Below are 24,208 nucleotides of genomic sequence, written 5' to 3'. Positions count from 1 at the left end.
AAGCCTAAACCTTATAACAAGAGGTTAGAAGCTGGCTGACAATGGTCTTTCTTTAGGCATACATGGGTCCGACACACCAGCGCCTTCACCAGGAATGAGGAGCTGAGTAAAGCTGGATGTGTTCTTCTGACTTTCTTTTTGTTCTGCAGACAGAGGCGTCTGCAAGTCTGAGCTGGGAAGTGACTGATTTGCAGGCTGCATTTAAAGGCAGTCATGTCACTCAATTCTGCGACCATCCCAGCAAAGGAGAACAAATCGCTGATAAAGGAGAGAGATTCCAATTCAGCGGCGTCGTTAGGGCAACCAGAAAGTATTTCTGCTGTAATAAGTTCCACTTCAAAAGCTTTCTCATTCAACGCTGACTGCCTCTCACTTTTATTAAGTCCGGGCTCTTCACTCGCAGGATTCATCTGTTTGGTTATTTTTCATGGTGTTTATTTTTCACCATTCAGCCGGTACTTGTATTAAATAAACAAAGGACAATCAGCCGGTGCTGAGGTGGGACTGGCGGGGAAGGGGGGCAGCTGGCCTGTTGGGAAGTCAGGGTCCAAATGGGATGGGACTGGGGCCAGAATTATGAGTGGTTCTGATGAAGGGAAAATTGACTGCACTAATATGGCATGAAAGAAAAGGTCAAGGCAACTGTATCTTAATAGAGTGTCTCGAATTGGGGTGCTCTGCTTTGAATACAGCTTGCCTTTGCTGCGCTCATTGCCATAGCAATGCTAACGCTTCATATTGATGTACCATAAAAGCAGCATTTTGAATTTCAAAGAAGCAGCCTTTGAACCTTTCCCTGCCTGATTACACACTAGCTTTGCGGGTGCGAGCAGCTCTGAAATGTGAGCAAGGCTTGTGCATGGTGTATTTCCAGAGAGGCTCAGTGACCTGCGCAGGTGCCTCACACACTCACTATACTCCGCTGAAATAGACCTTCTATTTAATGTACACGTGTGAGGGATCAGCAGAATAAATAAGCATGGGTGGAAAAGGTGCCAGAATATGGGAAATGTAAGGCTGTCTATGAGAATGTAGGTTCATTACTTATGCAGGTCCTTTATGCTTCCTATGGTGCTTCTCAATGGTTCTGTTTACTGTTTTCTCACAAATAATACAAGCCTACCAGTCCCCAGACTGATTGGGAACAATGTACTAGAGACAACATAACAGATCTGCGCCAATAATAAACACTTGTATGGAAAGAGTGCATTTGCTTGTGGTACCCTAGTTTTCGGTTGTAGATATTTAATTTCAGCACCACCGCTGAAGAGTACTGTGTTACAGGCAGGGCTGCACCACTATAGCCTAAACTAGCCTTTACCTTTCCTTCGAGAGGAGTTGTACTGGAAATAATGGAATGAATAAAACTGCTCATTTTTTACAATATTTATTTGTGAATTATTTAGTCAGTGTTTGTCCATTGTAAATTCAGATTTTTTTTACAGGCTGCGACATATTTAGTCAGGTTTGTTTCTGATCATTTCAAAGCCAGTAGGAATAATGTCTGGTCTCCCATGATGCTCTGGGAGGAGAATTCCATATAGCTAAACAGCCTAGGCTAAAAAAAAATCACAGATATGACAGTTACATGCCAAATAAACAGCAATATATAGCTATAGGAAGTGTTTATGTTGCTGCCTGAAACCTGGATAATTCATGTACAAGTGGGTCTGCGGAATAATTTACTACATTCTACTACATGTCACTATAGTGTCTCTTTAAAGTAATCCTCCACCCTTGTTGAGGAAAAACAATCCCTGTAATTCAGCTCTGTATACTACTATTAATGCGCACATATTGTTTCAGATTGCATTTTCTGATAAAGAAGCACAACCATTCCACTGTGCACCTGTGCAAGGCAGGCCTATAGGAAAGCCCCGCCTACTGCCAATCACGTGATTAGCACTGGTGTAGAAAATGAGCAACAAGGTCTCCTGCTTTGTGTAGTTGCTTACGTATGCAGAGCATGGGGATTTTCCAGGCTGTCCATGCTCACAGAAAGAATACAGATTGCACGCCTGAAATGAGCTGCTTTGGATATGGAAATGCATAACTAGTTGTCATTAGCAATGGACAAATAAGTAAACAACCACACTAAACTGTAAAGAAATCAACTTGACCTGTGAAGCACGGATATCCCGGTACCTGTTTAGAGAGCTTTATTAAAATATTTTTGAGTTTCTACCATTGACTGTAACTTGTGCCTAATGCTATCACTGACATCACGCTGCCCTCACCCCAGCCTTACAGGACTGATAGCGTGCTATGGGTTCAGCCAAAATGTGCACTTCAAAATAGTACTGGGTGCTCCCAAAAAATAAAACACAAAAAAGGCAAAACCATTATTTCATATAAATACTACTGTAATAAAAAATATGATCTCACTGAAAAAAAAACATGACAGAAAATAAAACAAAATAGCCTAGGTCCTGGAGCTGGGTGTCAGTTAATATCTATGGATACAATCAGAGTTATATAAGGAACAGCTATATTTTGTAAGCAGAAGTGAAGTCTTTGATGATGTCCAGCTAAGTGGCTTTATTGGCCTCAACCCAGAAGGGAACGTCTTGCTTGCCAAGTGCCATAGAAAGCCTAACTCACCATGAAGATTGTCCAAGCGCCAAGCCTTCCGCTCTGGACTGTGTGGCTTTGATGTGGGGGTAGAACGTGCAGTGGTCAGTGGAGCTTCTATAGGCTGGACACACAACACTAGGGGCTGCGAGCAAGAGGGGGAAACTTGTTTTCTCTCCTCAATACAAGCTCTCCTCATTGTCACATATCTTTTATCCTTTATATTTCCCATGGATGATTCATGTCTGCGTGGCTTTGTGTTGCCCTCCCTTTCACAGGAAACTTCATTAGACAGCTATAAGTTTCTCCATTGATTAGAGGCTGCATTTAGAAGTCCTCTCTCGTTCCTTGTGTTTGGCTGCCGACAATCTGCTTGAAAGCCCATCTCTTTTTAGCTCTCCGTCACCTTTAGCACATCTAGCACAAGTGACTGAGGCACACACTAACCTTTTGATGAAACTGCTATTGACATTTTGAGAACTCACTTAAAACCAGCGTTAAGTACCACCATAAATAACACTTGGTGGCTTATTAGCTGAGCAAATATTAAATAACACTGAGCTGGATTTGCAAATATTTTGCTTAGTTTGAGCTGCACTCCGGATTGCGTGTGCAGCCAATTAATTTCTAATGTTAGAATGTTTGTTTTTGCCTGTATTCCAAGTGGAGGCTCACACGGTTCTCTTCTCAGTCCCATTCAGCTGAAAGCTTTTTAACTTCCAGCAGACCCAAAAAATGGAAAAATAATAAAGCAGTATCCATGCTGTTGTGGAATGTGTAGAGGAAAATAAAATACATTAAATTAAAGAGAGAGTTAGGTGAACTGGTCCATACTTGCTGGTCTGCTCCTAACGGGACTTCTACACACGGGTCCAGATCAGCTACTCCCTCCCCCCCTCCCCCCTACACATTAAATGTGGCAGAAATGCTGCTTTCATGTGGTAACTTAGAGCTGTAAACTTGCAATGATAGAGAAGGAGACTTCTTTTAATTTACTTTATTTCAACTGTATTAAAAATGAAAAGTAAACACAACGAATGTTGTTAAGATGTTTGTATAGCTTTTTTTTCTTCTTTAAAATGTGTCTCTTGCAGAGGAATTGTACAGTTTCTTTACCCACTGAACATGACACACAGACAAGTGACAGTAGCACTGCACTAGTACAGGACTATATGTATGAGATCAGTATCAAACTGCACAGCACACATGCAGGAAGAGTACCTGTCACGTCACAATGATTCAAGTAAAATGAAAAAAAATATATAATATATATATTTCTTAGATTCTCTTCTCACTTTCATGACTTGTCTTTAAAAAAACGACACAGGTTCAAACACCAATATTTCATCATAAAGAAGTGTAAGTCTTTGGTGTATGAGCGCTCTCCCAGAAGACAAAAAAATAATAATAATTAAAAAAAAAGCAGAATCCAGAATAAAAATAAATTAATTCAACTTGTACAAAATCACAGTATTCACATACACTTTATCAACAACGACAAGACTAGCACAATCGATCACATCATACACAACAGGCTTCTATACACCCCAGGGAAGGGCAGTCTACCAGCTAGAAATCTAGTCTCTGAGGGTAAATTAGTAGTCTTTAGTAGTTTGTATAATCTGGACAGTGGCATAATAATAGCAGAGGCTTGAGATGTATGGGGCTGACAGCAAAGGTCTATGACCCAGCTTTACAGCACTTTGTGACATTGCTACTTGGGGAATTGGGTGATAAAATTCAATGCTACAAATCTGCATGTACATGATTAATGCGTCTCTCTGTTTTACCTGAGAAATATTCCGTGTTTGCTGTCATCATAAGTGCACTCAAGTCAGCTAAATGTTAGAAGTGACAGCAATATATAGTATTGTAGCTACAATCCCTTATCCCTTGCAATTAATGGGTTTACTTGCCAAATAGTATGTCTTCCTGGCAAAATGATTATAACATCACATAAATCTGCAACGCTAATATGTATATATATATATATATATATATATATATATATATATATATATATATATATATATATATATATATATATATATATATATATATATATATATATATATATTGTTTTCATATTGGTCCCTGTACAGTGCTTTTTCCATGATTTAATGCATCATTAAGTACCATTCCGTCTAATTGGTTCCAATCCCTTCCATTACAGCTTGTAATTATAGTTGAAACGAGGTTAAAAACTGTTAAGGTCTTTTATGAAATAATGAAAAATAAACCATTTCCATAAGTGAAAACAGCTTGTGATTTGATTCCTATTAACATTTGGAAACAAGCTAAGACATATTGGATTCAAGGGCTTTTCAATCTGATGATTATTACATTTAATGTACACCAGATCGGATTCAGCAATGCATCATGTCCAAACAAAACAATGGAGGAATGGAGTAATGTCTTTTTTTACAGTAATAAATAACTTAGCAAAATGGAAACCAAAAAATATCTCTTTCAAGTCAGTATACAAATGCAGTTTTCATAGACTGTCGCAAATATATAGAAGGTGTATTATTATTATCTCATTGGATCTCAGAGCTCAGAAGACAAGGTGGAACCGACAATATCTGTACCCTAGGATGGTGTGTAAAACAGTCCATGTCTCTGAACAGCAATGTGCCTGATCAGCGTGGATGGATATGGGCTAGGCACTAGACTGAGCTCTGTCATTCTGTACAGTATCCAGCCTGCTAATAAAAATGCATTGCATTGGCAGTATGATAATCTGTTTATCCTCCTTGCTAATGCCGGGCATCTATCCCAGAAAACAGCCAGTTTGTTGAGGATGCCATATTGGTGCAGATCTAACGATGAAGCACACGCTTTATTCAAGTGTTTGAGGACCTTCTGGTCTACAAAATAAATAGTGAGGCCCCAAAAGGCGATGTCTGCGTCCATGTGTCAAGCTTGGGGGAGGCAGGAGTCGTTAGACGTCCATGTGTGTGGTGGAGGCTAGCGTATAGTTCTCTCAGAGTTCCTGTAAGTTTCTTCATCTTCAGTATCTGTGGAGTCAGCATTGGTGGAAGGTGTGTGCAGGTTGTTGGGACCCCCGCTAGCCTGGCACACATACCACTCGTTGAGATTGGTGACCGGAGGGGAAAGGTTGGCAGAGCGCCCCCTGACTTGGTCTTGAGTAGGGGACAGCGAGGCATCTATTGGAGTAGTCACAGCAGAGTAGTTCAGGGCAGAGGGGGAGCCTGGAGGGGACTTGCAGTGTATCTTCATATGCTTCCTCAGAGAGCTCGGATGAGTGTACGACTTGTCACACCCTCTAACTTTACAGTAATATGGCTTGTCACTGGTGTGTACATGAGAGTGCTTCTTCCTGTCACTGCTATTGGCAAACTTCCTGTCGCAACCATCAAACTCGCATTTAAAGGGTTTCTCTCCTATAGAAAGTGAAAGCAATATAAATTATCAGGTTTGTCAAAACCACAATAACATAACATGCAAAAACTGTACCAGGAGTTCAAAAAGACATGCACCAATGTGTGTCTGCATCATCATCATTATATGTGTTTGCCTGCACCATGCAGAACTGGGCCTATTACTCTATCCAGGGGTACTATGAGCAGACTCTCAACCACCGCTGCACAGTAGTGTAACAATGTGTGTCTAGGACTGCAGCATACTCTTGTGTGCTGGCACCATGCAGAACTGGGCCTATTACTCTATCCAGGGGTACTATGAGCAGACTCTCAACCACCGCTGCACAGTAGTGTAACAATGTGTGTCTAGGACTGCAGCATACTCTTGTCTGCTGGCACTATGCAGAACTGGGCCTATTACTCTATCCAGCGGTACTATGAGCAAACTCTGAACCACCGCTGCACAGTAGTGTAACAATGTGTGTCTAGGACTGCAGCATATTCCTGTGTGCTGGCATGATGCAGAATTGGGCCTGTTTACTCTATACAGGGGTACTATGAGCAGTCTCAGCTACACAGTGATGTGCAGGGGCGCCTTTACCTGCTGTCATTACAAGCAGGTGCTTGGAGCGGCATGAAGGGAGGGGGGCGCGCTGCTGTGGAGGGGGGTTAGACTGCGTGCGGCTGGTCGCCGCTCTTAAAATCAGCTGCGCTTGTCGGCGGCGGCGCTCGTGGTTTATTTACACCACGTGGTGCTCTCTCTGCCTTTGCCGCTTCTATGACCCCCCCCCCCCCCCCGCCCAGGCCCAGCCAATAGAGTCTCGGTGGAGAGTCCCGACTCCCCCTCCTCCAAATCTCCTTGCCCGCCCACCGCTCCTCTCCCTAGCAGCAGTCGCAGTTTGTTTACTGCGTGTGCGACGCCGCCTCTAACTCCGCCCCCCGCCTGAAGCCAGCGTGACTCTCCTGGCTGGCGCCGGCGCTGCATGCCTGAGGGGACAGGGAGCTTGCACCACGAGCACGACTACTGTGTCTGTGCCCCCTGCTGAGCCCCCCCTTGGCATGTGTTCTGCTCTCTCTCTCCCCCTTCTCCTCCCGGACCCCCAAACAAGTGGCTGCATGCTGAGGCAGCTAAGGTAAGCGAGCCCATACTAGTAGGCTAAAGACAGTTGTGATGATGTGAGCTGAACTCTTACACAGGACAGAAGGAACATGTGGAGAAATGCACCCTGTATGTATTTAGATTTAGCCTGTTTCATTCCCCCTCATTTATTAGTAATCGCAAGTTGTAATTTGATCCTCCCTGTGTTACCTGACTGCCATGCCCCCACAGCAGATAAGCTCATTAGAAAGCACAGGATGTTAACAATATGTATGCCTCCATGAAAGCAGGAAGTAGAACAAGTGATGATTTATTTTAAGATTTGTATCAGCTGTAACAAAGAAATGTTGTTGTTTAAAGTCCAGAGACGAGCAGCGTCTTTGGTACAATACTTACCGTAGGCTTCCTTAAACACGTTAGGGCTGCTCGTTCCTTGCCATTTCCCTGGGTGACTCCAGTCACCCATAATTGTCCCCGAAAGCCTGGCCGAGTTGCGCTCAGTCACACATGTGCGGCCCTTCCAGGTGCGCTTCTGTCCCTGGGCGCGATCTGTGCTTGCGCAGTACAAGTACAGGGACGGGAGCACGCCTGGCGAGCCACACATGCGTGATGGAGTGCAGCCAGGCTTTCGGGGACAACTGCAGGTGACAGGAGTCACCCAGGGAGATGGCGAGGGACGAGCAGCCTTTATCATTATAGTATAATATTGTGTGTGTGTGTGTGCGCGGGGGGGGGGTTCATGTGGCTGAAGGGGGGGGGGGCGCCACAGGTTTTCTCGCCTGGAGTGACAAAATGGCTAGAGGCGCCCCTGGTGATGTGTACCAATGTGTGTCTAGGATTGCAGCATCCTCCTGTGTGTCTGTACCATGCAGAACTGGGCCTGTTCACTCTATACAGGGGTACTACGAGTAGACTCGGAACCACAGCTGCACAGTGGTGTGTACCAATGTGTGTCTATGACTGCAGCATCCTCCTGTGTGCTGGTACCATGCAGAACTGGGCCTATTACTCTATACAGGGGTACTATGAGCAGTCTCAGCTACACAGTGATGTGTACCAATGTGTGTCTAGGACTGCAGCATCCTTCTGTGTGCTGGCACTTTGCAGAACTGAGCCTATTACTCTATACAGGGGTACTATGAGCAGACTCAGCTACACAGTGATGTGTACCAATGTGTGTCTAGGACTGCAGCATCCTCCTGTGTGCTGGTACCATGCAGAACTGGGCCTGTTTACTCTATACCAGGGGTACTATGAGCAGTCTGAGCTACAAAGTGATGTGTACCAATGTGTGTCTAGGACTGCAGCATCCTCCTGTGTGTCTGCACCATGCAGAACTGGGCCTGTTCACTCTATACAGGGGTACTACGAGTAGACTCTGAACCACAGCTGCACAGTGGTGTGTACCAATGTGTGTATAGGACTGCAGCATCCTCCTGTGTGCAGGCACTATGCAGAGCTGGGCCTATTACTCTATACAGGAGTACTATGAGCAGTCTCAGCTACACAGTGATGTGTACCAATGTGTGTCTAGGACTGCAGCATCCTCCTGTGTGCTGGTACCATGCAGAACTGGGCCTGTTTACTCTATGCAAGGGTACTATGAGCAGTCTCAGCTATATAGTGAACCAATGTGTGTTCAGGACTGCAGCATCCTCCTGTGTGCTGGTACCATTCAGAACTGGGCCTATTACTCTATCCAGGGGTACTATGAGCAAACTCTGAACCACAACTGCACACAGCAGTGTACCACTGTGTGTCTAAGACTGCAGAATCCTCCTGTGTGTCTGCGCCATGCACAACTGGGCCTATTACTATATCCAGGGGTGCTGCTGTATGAGCAGACTCTGAGCCACAGCTGCACAGCATGTGCCAATGTGTGTCTAGGACTGCAGAATCCTCCTGTGTGTCTGCGCCATGCAGAACTGGGCCAATTACTGTTTAGAAGAGTACTATGAGCAGACTCTGGTATACAGTACATGGCTGTTCAGTTGTGGTTCAGAGTGTTTGGGACTGCAGCATCCTCCTGTGTGCATGCACCATGCAGACCTGAAACTTTTACTCTAAATAGGAGTACTAGGTATGAGCAGGCTCTGAGTCTGAACCACAACTACAAAGTGATGTGTGCCAATGTGTGTCACTCTGAGTCTGAACCACAACTACAAAGTGATGTGTACCTAATAAATGTCCAATGTGTTTCAGCAGCAGTGCCTATGTGCCGACAGCTACTCGGAGATTTTCTGGCTATACAGTACGTTCTAATTTGATTGGAACGGTCATTTAATATTTGACACTTGCGTCTCAATCTCGGGTTATTATAAACATATTATAATGTCACTGCAAGCGACACTAATACAAGGAACAGTAGACTGCTAGTACCCTATCTGCTTACCCCAGGCAATTCTACGCCAAGAAATCTACAGCAAATCTATTTTAATAGCTTTCCGCCTTGCTTAACAGTGAAAGTGCTTGTGAAGATCAGCCTCGGGGGTGTGTTTATCTGGCATGCCCCAAACTTGTATCGTGTCCTGTAATTCAATCGCTACTGTCAGCAATTCCATCTCAAGACCACGTCAAACAGCAACTCAGTTCACATGACAGGCCTAATAGAATGAAATATAATGATACAGGGTATCAGAGTCAGTCCTGTCAGGCCAAGCTGACACAAGGTCTACATCCAGTGTCACTTCTGCCTGTCTGCTCCACTCCATACAAGCGGAGCAAGCTTATAGTCTGTCACCAGTGGCTTGTGCAAGGACTTCTCAACTGCAATGTAAAGCGGACCTAAACTCAGAACGTCCTCTCTGCTCTAAAAGATACGCAACAGCATACTAGCCTTTAAAGAAAAACATTTCTTTGTTAGAGCTGATGCAAATCCTACAATAAATCTGCACTGTTTCTACTTCCTGATTCATGGAAGCAGACATATTGTTAACATCATGTCCTTTCAAATTAGCTTATCTGCCGTGGCAGTCAGGTGAGACAGACGAGAGAGATCAAATTACAATTTGCGATTAGACACAGATGAGGGGGGATTAGACAGACTAAACTCGCTAAATACATGCAGGGTGCATTTCTGTTTTCTTTCTGTCTTGTGCAAGAGTTCAGGTCCCGTTTAATGTCACCTCTCTCTATGGAGGAGACAGTATAGTGTAAGCTGACAAGTCATGCCAGACCAATGGATTATCTGAGTGTCTGAGAATATATAGATCACAAAATCACCCATTTCCAGAGAGGATCATTACCGTTGCAGAGACCCCCTACTAACCAAGCCACCACAGTACCATCACTAATAACTACGTGGCTTCGTTTTTCCTAAAGCTCTCCTCTGGTTTCTTATTCCTCCCAGGTGCTGGCAATATCCCCATAGTGCGCATGTCAGATGGCTCCCTCTATGTACTGATATAGGGCCAACATATCCCTCTTTAGAACATGAGGTATACACACAGTCCCAGACACACTAATGAACAGCGACTTTATACATTCAACCTTCCTGCAGTGCCATTTCTGCCATGAAGTTTTCTTTGGACAGGTATCGCTTTGTCCGACGTTTCTTCTACGTTATTAGTAAGCTAAACATATACTAGTATGTTGTAGGCCGTGCCGAGTAATCAGCAGCAGAAAAGCAGATGTGCTCCTCTGGCTCCTGATTGCTGGAAGCTGTACTGCATGCCACACAAGCACAACAAGACTGAAATAAAATATGATAGTGATATAAAATATGATAGTGACTGAAAGAGATCAAATGATGGTGACAGCAATGCAATTCCCTAATTCCACGTCTAATTCCACCCTACCGCCATAATGTCTAATAACCGATCTGACCGGTTCTTTTTACTTTCGATGCACTATATCATTTGCAGTGTATGTAGAAGGTTGCAGGAAATGGAAAACGGTTCGCTTTACAAGAGCAGAAGCTCCTAATTATATGTGCATAAGACCTACCACAACCCTCTGCCAACTTCACCAGGCTGAAAACAGAAACTCCTCATAATAAACATTGATATTCAAGCATCAAACTATTTCCTCTTTATTCCATACATACAGTAATAGTTTCTTAGGTCATATCAGGTTGTGATTGAATATTTTATTCAGCTTGCGGGAGTTTAAAATGATGTGGTTGTTGTATTATTAGTATCATACCAACATCAGTGATGCCATAATGCACTAACAAAGATCTCGTTCACACATACATAACACCCTCCTAAAACCCCACATTACAGTCACACAACAGCTCCATCATTACTGTATCCTTCATTGTCAGTCTCCTCACACATCGGCTTGTAAAATGGTTCAATCTTATACAACAATATCACTAATGCTTCTCCTATTTATTATCCTAAAGCATATGTTCCCTGTCAGTGTAGTCCCGGATCTGTGATTCTCACCTTCACAGGCTCAGCCACTTCACTATCTTTATCAACAATATACTTCTTTCAGCATCCCTATAATTACGAAGTAATAATTGTATCCAGGCACTGGATGCTAGCGCAATCCCATGCCTGTCACATCACTCCTCTGCTAATAATGCAGATGCTAGTCTAGCACTAAATGTACTGCTACGTCTCGCACTCAGAAAGCCTGCTTTGCTAAGGTCATAAACTTGCTCACTGGCCTGTCACTCTGAGAGCATGCTGCAGGGATGCCTGGGCTGCTCATACATGCGCAGATCTTCCTCTACACAGATCATTCTAGTATAATGAACAACTAAGGTCCACGAAAAATAAATAATGAAATACACGTATACTAATGAACGATAGGGCTGTTCGATGTGTACTTTCTAATTCTTAATCCAAATAAAACAATAAAAAAACAGCCTGCCCACAAAAATAAATAAATACATTTAAAAAAATCCAAATTTGTTTTTTGTTTTGAATCACCACCTTCCCATTTTCATTTTCTAGTATAATTGCATGAATACCAATTCATATTTAACGATTTTAAATATGAATCCATATTACTGTTATTATTATTATTATTATTATTATTATTATTATTATTATTATTATTATTATTATTATTATTATTACAAACCCTGTCCCCAGGTACCAGCAAATGCACCTTTATCAATATACAATGTAAGAAGAATTATGATTTAGTAAACTTCTGATATCGTAAACTACTTGGCCAGGTCCCTTGAAATTTACTATAAATGTAATATTTTGTATTATTTTTATCGTTATTATATTTTCATCATTACCCCCACATCTCAGTAGTATAGGAAACAATGATAAGAGCAGCATATTGGGCATCTTACACCTATCCATCCCTGAGCTGAATGTATGTGAGAAGCAGTTGCAGTTAACTTCTAGACACTGCACTGTAAATAGCTAGTGTGTTTAGTCGTGATCTTAGGTTATATTTCCTATTTATACAGGTCACTGCCACCACATGTTACATCACAATTACAACTTACATTTGATTTTATCTAAGACATGGCGTTAACCTGGCAGTTGCAATCGTCATGAAGCAGCAGCAGAAAAGCTAAAAAGCGACCAAACGCCAGGCAAATGCCATGCTCGTTTTCAGAAGGAATTTACAGCCAATCAAATGTTGCATTACAAAATACTGTAAAATGGTAAACCAACTCTGCTTCTGAACGGTCTAGGTGGATGTCCTGACCGTCCCACTACTGAGACACTTGTTTTCCCAGCAGGAAATGAAACTCTTATCGACAGGAAAAGGGGGAACAACACATTCATGTCAGTGGCTCCAAATATTCCATCAGTTTGATAGTGATGTGCTCATGTAGAAGCTACGGTATATAAGGAATTCACTTAATCATATACATGTAAGGATACATTTTCTGGAGCTGAGAAAACCACCTTGCAGAACATACAAGTGCTTGCACTATTTATTATTATTATTATTATTATTATTATTTCTTCCAGAAGCAGTGTATGCTCTTCTCAGATTTTACCAAATGATGCGGTGCCATAGGTTACTGAGTGTGTGTGAACCTGGGACAATCAGTGATGAACAATGATTACATTGGGGCATTTCCAAGTTGGAGAAGTCTTGCCAAGGCAAGTAGAGTGCCAGTGTACTTAATGACTATTGGGCTCTTTAAAAGTAATTTCAGCTAAAAACTGCATGAGATCAAAATAGCTGAAGCTAACTACAACCATTTTGATAGTGTCCTGCTCCAATAACAAATCAATTACTCCCCAATCATAAATTGATTGGGCATTGGTGATCAATGTACTACTTTGTTCTATTGAATCACTCTTAGATTTCAGTAAAACTATTGTTATTAATAATAATCATTTATATAGTGCAATTGTCTTGTGTAGCACTATAGAATTTGATCAATAATCAATACAAATACCACCAGTGTTGTCCCACTTAATGCAATGCCCCCTTCCACCCACTCAACAAAAATTCTCCAAAATGCCCAATCAACCTCTCCATCATGGACCTGTCTGTAATAAAAAATAATTGAGTTTGTTGGTGAACAACAGATCGCTGGTAGGTTCAATGAAAGTGATCAATTGTACTGGAAATCAACCCAGGTGTAGTCTTAGATGAAGCATGTAATATATATCTGTAATATGTAAATAAACAATATTGTCAAAATCACTCAAAACCAGTGTAGCAAAAAAAAAAATTCTAGCAGAGAAATTCTAAAAATACATTTTGACTGAATACACAAAATATGAAGCCATTCAGGTATTTTCAACCATAGGCTAAAATGTGTTTACTTAGTCATTCAGCGTTTTGCTTGGTGTAATTAGTAATCTACATCTACAAAACTTTAATGTGCTGTATACAGCTTTAGTGGTTCATAGCTTAGTACGAATATCAGACACTCTGAGATTGTAATTTTGGAAATATAATAATTTGAGCATATGCTTGTGCATGCTAATGTTAAGTGAATAGGAGCCTCCGTGGAAGCGCTTTTTTGCGCGAAACGGCCGTCAGGCGATAGTACCCAGCACCCACCGCTACCCACACAGCCTACAGAATGGTATGTCACAATTTTGCAATGAACACATGTTTTGCGTTTGTATGACCTCTTTTTTACACCATGGAATAAATTTTTGACTGCAGTGCCGGCCTCCTCTCCTCTCTCTCCTTCTCCTATACAGTATGTGACTTATCTACTGACCAGAGCACGCAGCCAAACCCAGAGGTGTGATAGGCAACGTGGGGTCTACCAGCTCCTTGCTTAGGTACAAATTCCTGCTGCAGTGCCAACCTAAACAACCTCTCCACCTACTACTAATGTTAAGTGAATTCATACCTCTGATTTCAGTTGGATGCTACTGGTAATCTTTGTAGCTACATTGTTGTCTCCATCCTTTAGTTCATTAAATAATTTTGATTTATCAGATTTTCAGTGAGGCCTAGTGCACACCGGAGCATTTCCGCTGCGGTTTGCGATCTGCTTGCGGGTGCGGATCCGCTAGGGTAATGTATTTCTACTCTTTGTCCACTGGCCACATCAGGGCTGCCCATTCACCCAACATTTCCTGGAATAATCTTTCTAAATTCCTAACAGTAAATATGAACTGCAATGCAATGTTTGCAGTAAATGATGGTGCAGGAAAATATTTTCAAAATTGTTCAGAAATATTGTTTAAATAAATTATTAACTATTCCTTTTCTATGGAGAAAATAGTGTAATACTTATTTCCTGTGTCACGCCAATCTGCTGAACTAGGAAGAAAATTAAAGAGGAATCCTTTATGGCCCATACTCACGGGCTACAATTGTCGCCGCAACTGTCGCCAGGCGATTGAGCGGTTCAATCGCCTGGCGACATCAGCAATGGGCGACAGTTCGGGGTGCGCGCCCGTGCAACGCCGCATACTCACGGGCGCGCACCCCGAACTGTCGCCCATCGCTGATGTCGCCAGGCGATTGAACCGCTCAATCGCCTGGCGACAGTTGCCACCGCAACTGTCGCTAGTCCGCGTGAGTACGCGGACTACTCACGCGGACTAGCGACAGCAACATACATAAAGGAATACGGAACTTCCGGCGGGGGGAGTAGGAACGTCGGCGACAGCTTCCGTCGCACCGCTGGTCCCTCTTCCGCGTGTGTATGCGGAGGGACCTGGCGAGGAGCTGTCGCCGGCCTGTCTCGCACACGCTCACGTGTGCTGGCGACAGGCCAAAAAGTTGCCCGTTAGTATGGGCCATTAAAGAACATTTTGTTAATTATAGCAGCTATTTCACAACCTATCATTTCCAGCTGTGGCCATGAGGCTTGACCTCATCACTTCCCACTGATGACCACTAGACATGACATCATTTGTGGCCACTAGACATGACATCATTATTTCCAATTAGTGGCCACCGGACATGACCTCATCACATCCCAGTGGTGGCCACTAGAAATGACATCATCATTTCCCAGTGGTGGCCACTCAACGTGACCTAATTTCTCAGTTTGGTCTGCTTTAAACCCAGGTTCATGTCTGATCATGACAGTTCATGCAAACAGTTTGAATGTTTTCCCTCTGTTTGCAGGTCCTCCTCAACCCCCCAAAACATACAAATACTTTGATTGGTTCCTCCTTAAATTGGCCTTAGACTATGATAAGGACAATAGGCTGCGACTGTAGTAGGGATTACACTGTGAGCTCCTAGCGACATAAGTATAAACTCTGTAAAGTTCTGCATCAGATATTAGCACTATATAAATACAAAAGAATAAGACCCTAGTTGTGGCCTCTAGACAAGACATCACGGGTGGTTGTCATATGTACTAACTACAAACTAACAGCCATCACTTGTACAGGTGAAACTCGAAGAATTAAAATATCATGCAAAAGTCCACTGATTTCATTAATTAAATTTAAAAGGTGAAACTAATATATGAAATAGACTCATTACATGCAAAGCAAGATATTTCAAGCCTTATGGCTTACAGCTTATGAAAACCCCAAAATCAACATCTCAGACCATTAGAGTATTGTGTGTATATGTTAAATATTCTAGGCTCAAAGTGTCAGACTCTAATGCAAATTAATCCAAAAGGCCTGCAAAGGGTTCCTATTTCATATATGAGTTTCACTTTTAAAGCTGAATTACTGAAATAACTTTTGCACAATATTCTAATCTTTTGAGTTTCACCTGTATTTGATCAAGTAAACCTGTTTTGGGTGAGTGTACATATGTGTGTGTGTGTGGGGGGGGGGGGGGGGGGGAAGGGGGGGGTACCGATCCTACAGGTCCGATCTGATTTCCCATTCACTTTCCCATTCACTTCTATGGAGAATCTATCAGAAATCAGATTGGACTTGTTGGAAATAGTCGATCTGACCGTAAATCTGTCAGAAAATTGTATTGTGTGTACCTAGCATGAGGATACTCCTAGAGAACAGTATATGCAAATTGAAGTCTTCTCAAGTCTCTGGCCTAGTGCACACCAGAGCGGTTCGGCTGCGTTTTGCGATCCGCTTGCAGCTGCGGATACGCTTGGGTAATGTATTTCAATGGGCTGGTGCACACCAGAGCGGGAGGCATTTTGCAAAAACGCATACTCCCGGGGTGAGGCATTTTTTGGATTGTGGATGCGTTTCTGCCTCAATGGTAAGTATTGGAAAAACGCAAACAGCTCTGAAAAACGGCAGTTCAGAGCGGTTTTGCAGGCGTTTTTGTTACAGAAGCTGTTCAGTAACAGCTTTACTGTAACAATATCAGAAATCTACTACACCAAAAACATTTCACAACACTGCAAAATGCTAGGTGAAACGCTACAGAAAAATAAGAAAAAGCGTTTCAAAATCTGCTAGCATTTTGTGGATCTGCTAGCGGTTTTTGGTGTGCACCAGGCCTCAGTATCAAATTTAGGCTACTTTTTCACTGTATGCATTGCACAGCACAGGCAACGCATGATGCAAATTTTCCCCTCCGCTGTGTTGCATTCTTGTTGCCTGATTGTTAAGCCAGCCAAAAGGGAGTACTCTATGAACTGTGACTGGGTTAGGCATTGAATAGGAATAACATATGTGATGTGTAACTATTGATAAGTGTGTCCATGAAATGTTACTGTATGCAGGTGCTGCCCAGATGTTGTGCCATTCAGGGTATGTTCACACTTTGCGTGTTGCTGCATGTGGACACACTGCCTGTGCTCATATCTTCTTGTAAAGGACCCAGGGGCGTAGCAATAGGGGTTGCAGAGGTTGCGACTGCATCGGGGCCCTTGGGCCAGAGGGGCCCCGAAGGGCCCTCCCTCAACTACAGTATTAGCTCTCTCTTGGTCCTGTGCCCATAATAATCACTTCTATAGATACATGGAATGGTAGTAATCATTGACAAACTGTTCCCCTTCCCCTTCTTGCACCTCTGACACTGTAGTTGCCATTAGCAGGTTTTGGTGCGCCGCATCAATTGTTAAGTATAGAGTACTTGGGGGGGCCCCATTGTAAAATTTGCACCGGGGCCCACAGCTCCTTAGCTACGCCACTGAAAGGACCATATTACCCAAAGTGACTTTCTGCAGTGCCTTTCTGGATAACGTGTGCAGTAACACGCATGCTACACAGCACATCTGTTGCAACGCTCAATGCACTGCTGCTTGCATTTTTAGTACACAGTGGCCCTTATTCAATTGCCTTTTTCTCCTAAGTTTTCTCTTAGGTGATATTTTCACACCTCATCAATAAAATGCCTTTTAGGCCACCAGTAAGCAAGAAAATACTCAGAATACTTTTGACAGTACTTTTTCGCCTATTTTTGCTACTTTTATTTATTGCTGAGTGCTGAAATTATATTTTAAACAGAAGATAAAAATTGTCTCCTAGGAGAAAACGTAAGGGCCCATGTATAAATCTGCCATTGCCAAGATGCCATTCCGCTGAGGCTATGGTCACAATGATGCGATGCAGTGCAGTGTAACGGCTGCATGGTAACGCGGACTATCCCACTGCAATGCACCACCTATGTGATCATCACAGTGCAGACATTATGGTGTGATGTAATGGTGTGCGACAGAAAAAGAAACGCATACATTAACAGTGACATCAAACTTAACTTTTTAGTGACTGTATGCTTCACTGTATGCAATGCAATGCAATGCATGGATAATGTGTGGTATGACTTTTACATTCTGTTGCATTGCATGCAATGCGACTTCCCACTGTGAACCTAGCCTGAAAAGGGCATCTGCACAGCAACAGATACACTGACATAGTATATTGGTGTAATCCTAGCTTTGTAGATAAATAATGTAAAAAAAAAAGATGCTTGAATGGCTGGGCTGTACCTGGGAGAGACTGCTTACCATTATTAACATAGCAGGAGGTGCCAAGCACTTTCTACAAGTCCATGTAATGTCACTGCACCATATCCAATGTTTACAGGAACAGAAGATACTGTTAATTAATCTGTCACAGCAAAAGATAACTGGAATTGGAAGAATAATTGCAGAAACTCATATAACTAGATGGATATTTGCATTTAATACACCATGGTTTTCTTCTTTAAAGGGAACCTGAAGTGAGAGGTATGTGGAGGCTGCCATATTAATTTTCTTTTAAGCAATACCAGTTGCCTGGCAGCCCTGCTGATCCTCTGCCTCTAATACTTTTAGCTACAGACCATGAACAAACATATGCAGATTAGGTGTTTCTGACGAATTTGACAAGATTAGCCGCATGCTTGTTTCAGACATTACTGCAGCCAAATAGACCAGCAAGGCTGCCAGGCATCTGCGTATGTATTAGTACGCTGCCGATTAGCTGGACTGAATGATGGCTCACCATGCTGGCGCTGAAATTCCGGGCAGAGCGAAATACTATTCTCCCTCCGAGTCATAAGAACTTGGGGGGACACGTAATTCAGGGTGTAGCTATTGCCAGCACAGAATTACAGCTACGCAGGCGCAGACTATAGCTGTGCCAATGTCAGGTGCTACACAACACCATGCCGGCACCGAAGTGACCTGCTTCGCAGGCAACTGGTATTGTTTAAAAGAAAATAAATATGGCAGCCTCCATAGACTTCTCACTTAGGCCTGGGACCCACTGCAAAGCGCAAACACTATTGCAATCGCTAGCGATTTGTGATAGCGCTTTGCAAGTGATTTTAGGAGTGATTTCTTTGCTCCTATACATCAGAATGGAAATGCTCCCCATGCATAAGTCCTGCCATTGTGATTAGCCTAATCACAATTGCTGTAGTGGAATCTATCCCATTCATTGGCAGAGCGTTTAGGGAAATCGCTAGCGATTGACAGTGATCCCAGCTCTAAATGGTGACCAATAATGATCCAATCTTTTTCATCCAACCTTACCATTTCTATGTAAAGTGCACAGTGGTGTAGTGGTTAGCGCTCTCGCCTTGCAGCGCTGGGTCCCTGGTTTGCATCCCAGCCAGGTCAACATCTGCAAGGAGTTTGTATGTTCTCCCTGTGTCTGCGTGGGATTTCCCTTTAAGTTGCATACAGATGGTAACTAGAGATGGAAAATGAGTTGCTGTTTTTTTCTGAGTTGATGTGAATTCGACTGCATTTTGGAAGCAGGCTGACATTTGACCAGGTAAAATTATCTAAAACTCCATTTGATGCATCAAGTTTTAATCTGCATACAAATTGCAACAAAAGCTGCATTGAGTGGGAAATAAATTCCTACTTATTGACCATCCCGATTCAGTAGATCGTATGCTTGGATCGTAAAACGATCTTATGCCTGAACAGGCCTGACTATCCTCTGCCTGAGGAACTGATGGGCTAGCAGGGATGTTTAGTCGGAGAGTCGGGGGTCTCCTCTCCCTCCCTCCTATGCAACAATTACCGGTCATGCAGAAACATGGCGTCCCGCCTCCACCATCTCATGTCAACCTAATTAGCATTACAGCCCTATTTAAAAAAGTGGAAGCTCCATCAATTTTGATACCTAATGCAAACAGTTTATTTCCTATTATATAAAAGTGCCTAGACTTTTCATACTAACTCATTCCGAATTAATTTTCATTAACCGACACTATAAATAAGCCATTCATTAATGCCAATGAATCGTAGCGATTTCAACAATTGTAGAAGGATTTTATGTGATCTGCAGACACAGAAACGTGTGACGGTCAGACATAGATCCCCATTGTTGCCAGTTCTGGAACACACATTTATGCATCTTTACCTCAAATGACAAGTTGTTGACAGATTCCAGCTTGACAAATTATTGCACTTTATTTACCTGCTGTTTTTAATTTAATAAATAAATCTAGTCTAACAAACGTATCACAGCAATAAGTGAAAAAAGAAACGATAAATGCTAACTTGCCATCTCATATTTTGTTAAAGGAATCGATAAAAATGAAATCAATGTTTGATATTCATGTTCCCTCCCTCTGATATCTGCCATGCGCAGAGCTATAGGCCTGAGAGAGCTCTCATATCAGAGCCAATGGGCAGCCAGTAGGTATAGGAAAAAGGCGTTCAAAATGTATTTTGTTTTTAAAGTGTATAAATTCACTCTATTTGCGCCGTCTGCATTCAGTTCGTTGTTTTTCATATTTGTTAAACGCGGTTAATCGACAGGATTATTTTGGATGTGTTAAAATGTAAATAGTGTGTAAAGTTCTACATACGCTCCCAACATGAATCTATAGCAGCATTTGTCTATAGACGTGTGCAGAGTGAAGTGTGTGCACGTTGGGTGTGAATTCGGTACCCAGTTCAGCAGGGCACGACTCCACTCCTTACTCTGCAGGACAGTCTGTATAGTGCCTTGTGCGAGTCATGCAGAGATAGTTCTTCCATACATTACACAGCATCATCTGCTATGGATGGCTAAAGTTTCTATGCAGCTGTTATTTCTGCCTCTACGAGGACTCACATATATTATCCATGCTATTTATCGCTGGTTGGAAAAATTGTGTATTTACTAATAAGTTATATTATTACTCCACGCATTTAGTCTAACAAAGTGCATGGCATGCCCACTCACACATGTATTGATCCAAATAACTAAATCCTCACCATCTATTTTAGCCAGACATTTTCTATAGCTCAGACATCTGTCGTCTGTCACCCAAATATCTCCAGGCCTTAAATCCAGACATGGGCTTGCTCTATGGGGCATTATCTCCAGCCCCAGCATCTCCAGACCTGTCACTCAAAATGCTTGGGCTCCATCACCTGAGTATCCCCAGCTATGGTATACATTTATCATATTCTCCAACTATCGTCACCCCTATAACTCTGAGAGTCTTTCCCGCCACACACCCCCTGCTGTATTACTGCCAAAGCACCCTTGCCCCCCTTACATATCAAGTTCTAGCCAGTTACAGGAAAAGGGCACAGGGTTAGTAAATCATTCATGTCCACTTGTAGACAACCTTAAAAATTCTAGGTGTTATTACAAATCACTAGAGAGTGAGCTATTGCACACTGACTCCTTACAATCCCTCGCAAAATCTGCCTAATAATGTGGGTGTTCCAACCAGCCACGTTTGTGGTAGAATAATCCGAAAGACAGGCTGTAAGCAGAGTACTTGGCCAGAGAGTGTAATCTGAAGTGCTGTGTGGGGCTTTCTAGGGAGACAGATGACTGCAATATGTTGAGAAATCATTCAGGAAAAGCATCTAATAATTACAGCTTCAGTGTCTTTCCCTATAAGTACGTCAGTGATTATGGGACAGATGCTCATATGCAAACTGTTACAAGCAGAGCCAGATCATGTTGGAAGGAGGTCTGGCTGTGTGTAGTTCTCTCATCCTGCATCTCAAAGGAAGCCATGGCTAGCGTGTCATCAAAATGGGTTGTCTCTTCAGGCAGCATCACCTTATACTGTGACTACTACTAAGAGGCCTGGAATATAATAGGCTGTCAATTCTTCAGAAAACGCCAGGGCGTCAGATCCTAGCGTAAACTTGTCTCTATGTTGTAAACACACGCCTTGTTCAGGGCATTTATCAAATTGTGGATCTGTTCAATCGACTGACCATTAGCTGTACATAATAGGTCAATTTATGGAAACTCGCACGTTTTCCTGCAGGGTGTGAAGCAGGGGCGTAGCAATAGGGGGTGCAGAGGTAGCGACCGCACCGGGGCCCTTGGGCCAGAGGGGCCCCGAAGGGTCCACCCTCTATCACAGTATTAGCTCTCTATTTGTCCTGTGCTGGTAATAATCACTTCTATAGATGCTTTGAACAGTAGTAATCCTTAACACACTGTTCCCAATCCCCTTCTTGCACCTCTGACACTGTGGTTGTCCTTGGCAAGTTTTGGTGCGCTGTATCAATTGCTATGTATAAAGTTCTTGGGGGGGCCCCATGTAAAACCTGCACCAGGGCCCACAGCTCCTTAGCTACGCCACTGGTGTGAAGTTCTATATACCATAACCTATACACGAGAGCTATATTGATTTTATATATAGTATCCAGAAACTTAGCAGAATTTACTCGTAATCTAACACCACCACTCAAAGCTACTAGTTTGTATCTAAGACCATCGTGTTCGGAAGTTATCATGTAATCTTTTGAATGTTTTGAAAGAATAATAAGTTTCCACTTAATGAGAATTGTAAAAAGTCAGCAGACAAGAGTTACCATAATGCTAGCCCGGTTTTCCAAGTGTTTGGTGTCTCCCCTTGGTGAATTGTGGTTTAGGACTGCTCCAGTGATACCACGTGTATGTGTAAATGTATGCTTCCCCCAGTCTAGTAGTATTCCTGTGTATGGAGATCGCAGTTGTGTCTCCTATATGCTATACATGTAATAAAAGCCATGTGGCTGCATTTAGCAAGCCTGACCTCTTCTCGGTACAGGATTGGAGCCATCCCTTTGTCTCTCTGCACACTGACCAAGCACACGAGGTCTCTTTCATTCTCAATGCACTCTTGGCTGCAGACCTAGAGCTTGGGAAAATCATCACAACAACAACAACACGAATAAATGGTGTAAATGTGGTTCTGGAGCAGCTTTATCGAGTTGCTGAGTCCTCGGAGACTTCCCGCAAGCATTGATCGTGAGCAGAAGCTCAGAGCTGCTGACACTAAATGACTTATTCATGAACAGTCACATGGCTAAGGACGTGTGCAGAACTACACGAGAGGGAGAAAAAAAGTGAAAATACCCACCTGTATGAGTTCTTTTGTGGATTTTGAGGTTTTCTGAGCGGGCGAACACCTTGCCACATCCAGGGAAGGGGCATGGGAAGGGCTTCTCTCCTGTATGGACTCTAATGTGGTTGACCAGTTTATATTTGGCTTTGAATGGTTTTCCTTCCCTGGGACATTCCTCCCAGAAGCAGATGTGGTTGCTTTGCTCAGGTCCCCCGACATGCTCCACGGTGACATGGTTAACCAGCTCGTGCATTGTACTGAAAGTTTTCGAGCAGGTTTTTTTGGAGGTCTGCTCTTGATCGATCCACTTGCAGATGAGCTCTTGTTTAATGGGCTGCCTCATGTACCTCAAGAACGCCCCTGCAGCGGCTGGGTGGGCGGCAGCTGCAGCTGCAGCAAGGTTGACATTTAAGTTCATAGAGTTGTAGCTGTGGATGGAGGAGGCTGCATAGTGTTCGGGTCTGAAAGGTTCCGGTCTTCCATAAAGTTCCCCAGTCAAGCCAAGCCGCATCTGGCCATTTAGAGGGTGGTGATGGACTCCTGGTGTCTGGTCGTGGATGCCAGTGAAGAGTGGGTGGCTTCCTCCCTCGGAGTGGCCATAGGTACCAGTGGAGGAGATGAACATACTATGGGGGTGGTGGTGGTGGTGGTGATGGGGGGAGCTGGTGGCCGGATGCTGCTCTCCTAACATGGCAGAAGTGGACAGCTCTCTCCTGAGGAGAAAGTCCCTGCTGCTAGTATAGCCAGTGTGGGAGTGAGCCACGGGGTAGCTGACTGTAGCCGGCGAAGCAAATGCAGCAGCTGTCTGAGCTTCGGGATGAGCTGGCATATGTTGCGATGGACTAAGTTTCAGAGCACTGGCTTGAGCCATGTGCTCAGGTCCGAATGGAGTCAGGGCAACTCCAGGGTCACTCCCCAACTCCCCAGGGTGGATGTGGGCAGGATGGGAGTGAGCTTGATGACTCCCCAACCCCGGGAAGCCTGTCATAGTCTGATGAGGATGGGCTTGAGCCGCTGCCAAATCCGCTAACCTCAGAGTCTGACTCCTCTTGCTCAAAGGGGGCTCCATCACTACACAATCAAGTCCATCCACACTTACTGTTGTTATTTTTCCCCTTCTACCATTCTTCAAAAACAT

General features: G+C 43.3%; 1 protein-coding gene across 1 annotated transcript; it reads right to left on the bottom strand.

The window, feature by feature from the left end:
• Nucleotides 1-4,654: 4,654 nt before the first annotated feature.
• Nucleotides 4,655-24,208, bottom strand: ZIC5 (Zic family member 5). Its single transcript, XM_068267994.1, has 2 exons — nucleotides 23,086-24,208; nucleotides 4,655-5,975 (listed from the first exon to the last, which is right to left on the bottom strand). Exons 1-2 carry the CDS (start codon nucleotides 24,206-24,208, stop codon nucleotides 5,539-5,541), a joined length of 1,560 nt encoding a protein of 519 aa, XP_068124095.1. The 3' UTR covers nucleotides 4,655-5,538.

The sequence above is a fragment of the Hyperolius riggenbachi genome, chromosome 2 (assembly GCF_040937935.1).
Source record: "Hyperolius riggenbachi isolate aHypRig1 chromosome 2, aHypRig1.pri, whole genome shotgun sequence".
In the NCBI taxonomy this organism is placed as follows: Eukaryota; Metazoa; Chordata; class Amphibia; order Anura; family Hyperoliidae; genus Hyperolius; species Hyperolius riggenbachi.
This window is presented reverse-complemented; position numbering and strand designations above follow the sequence as displayed.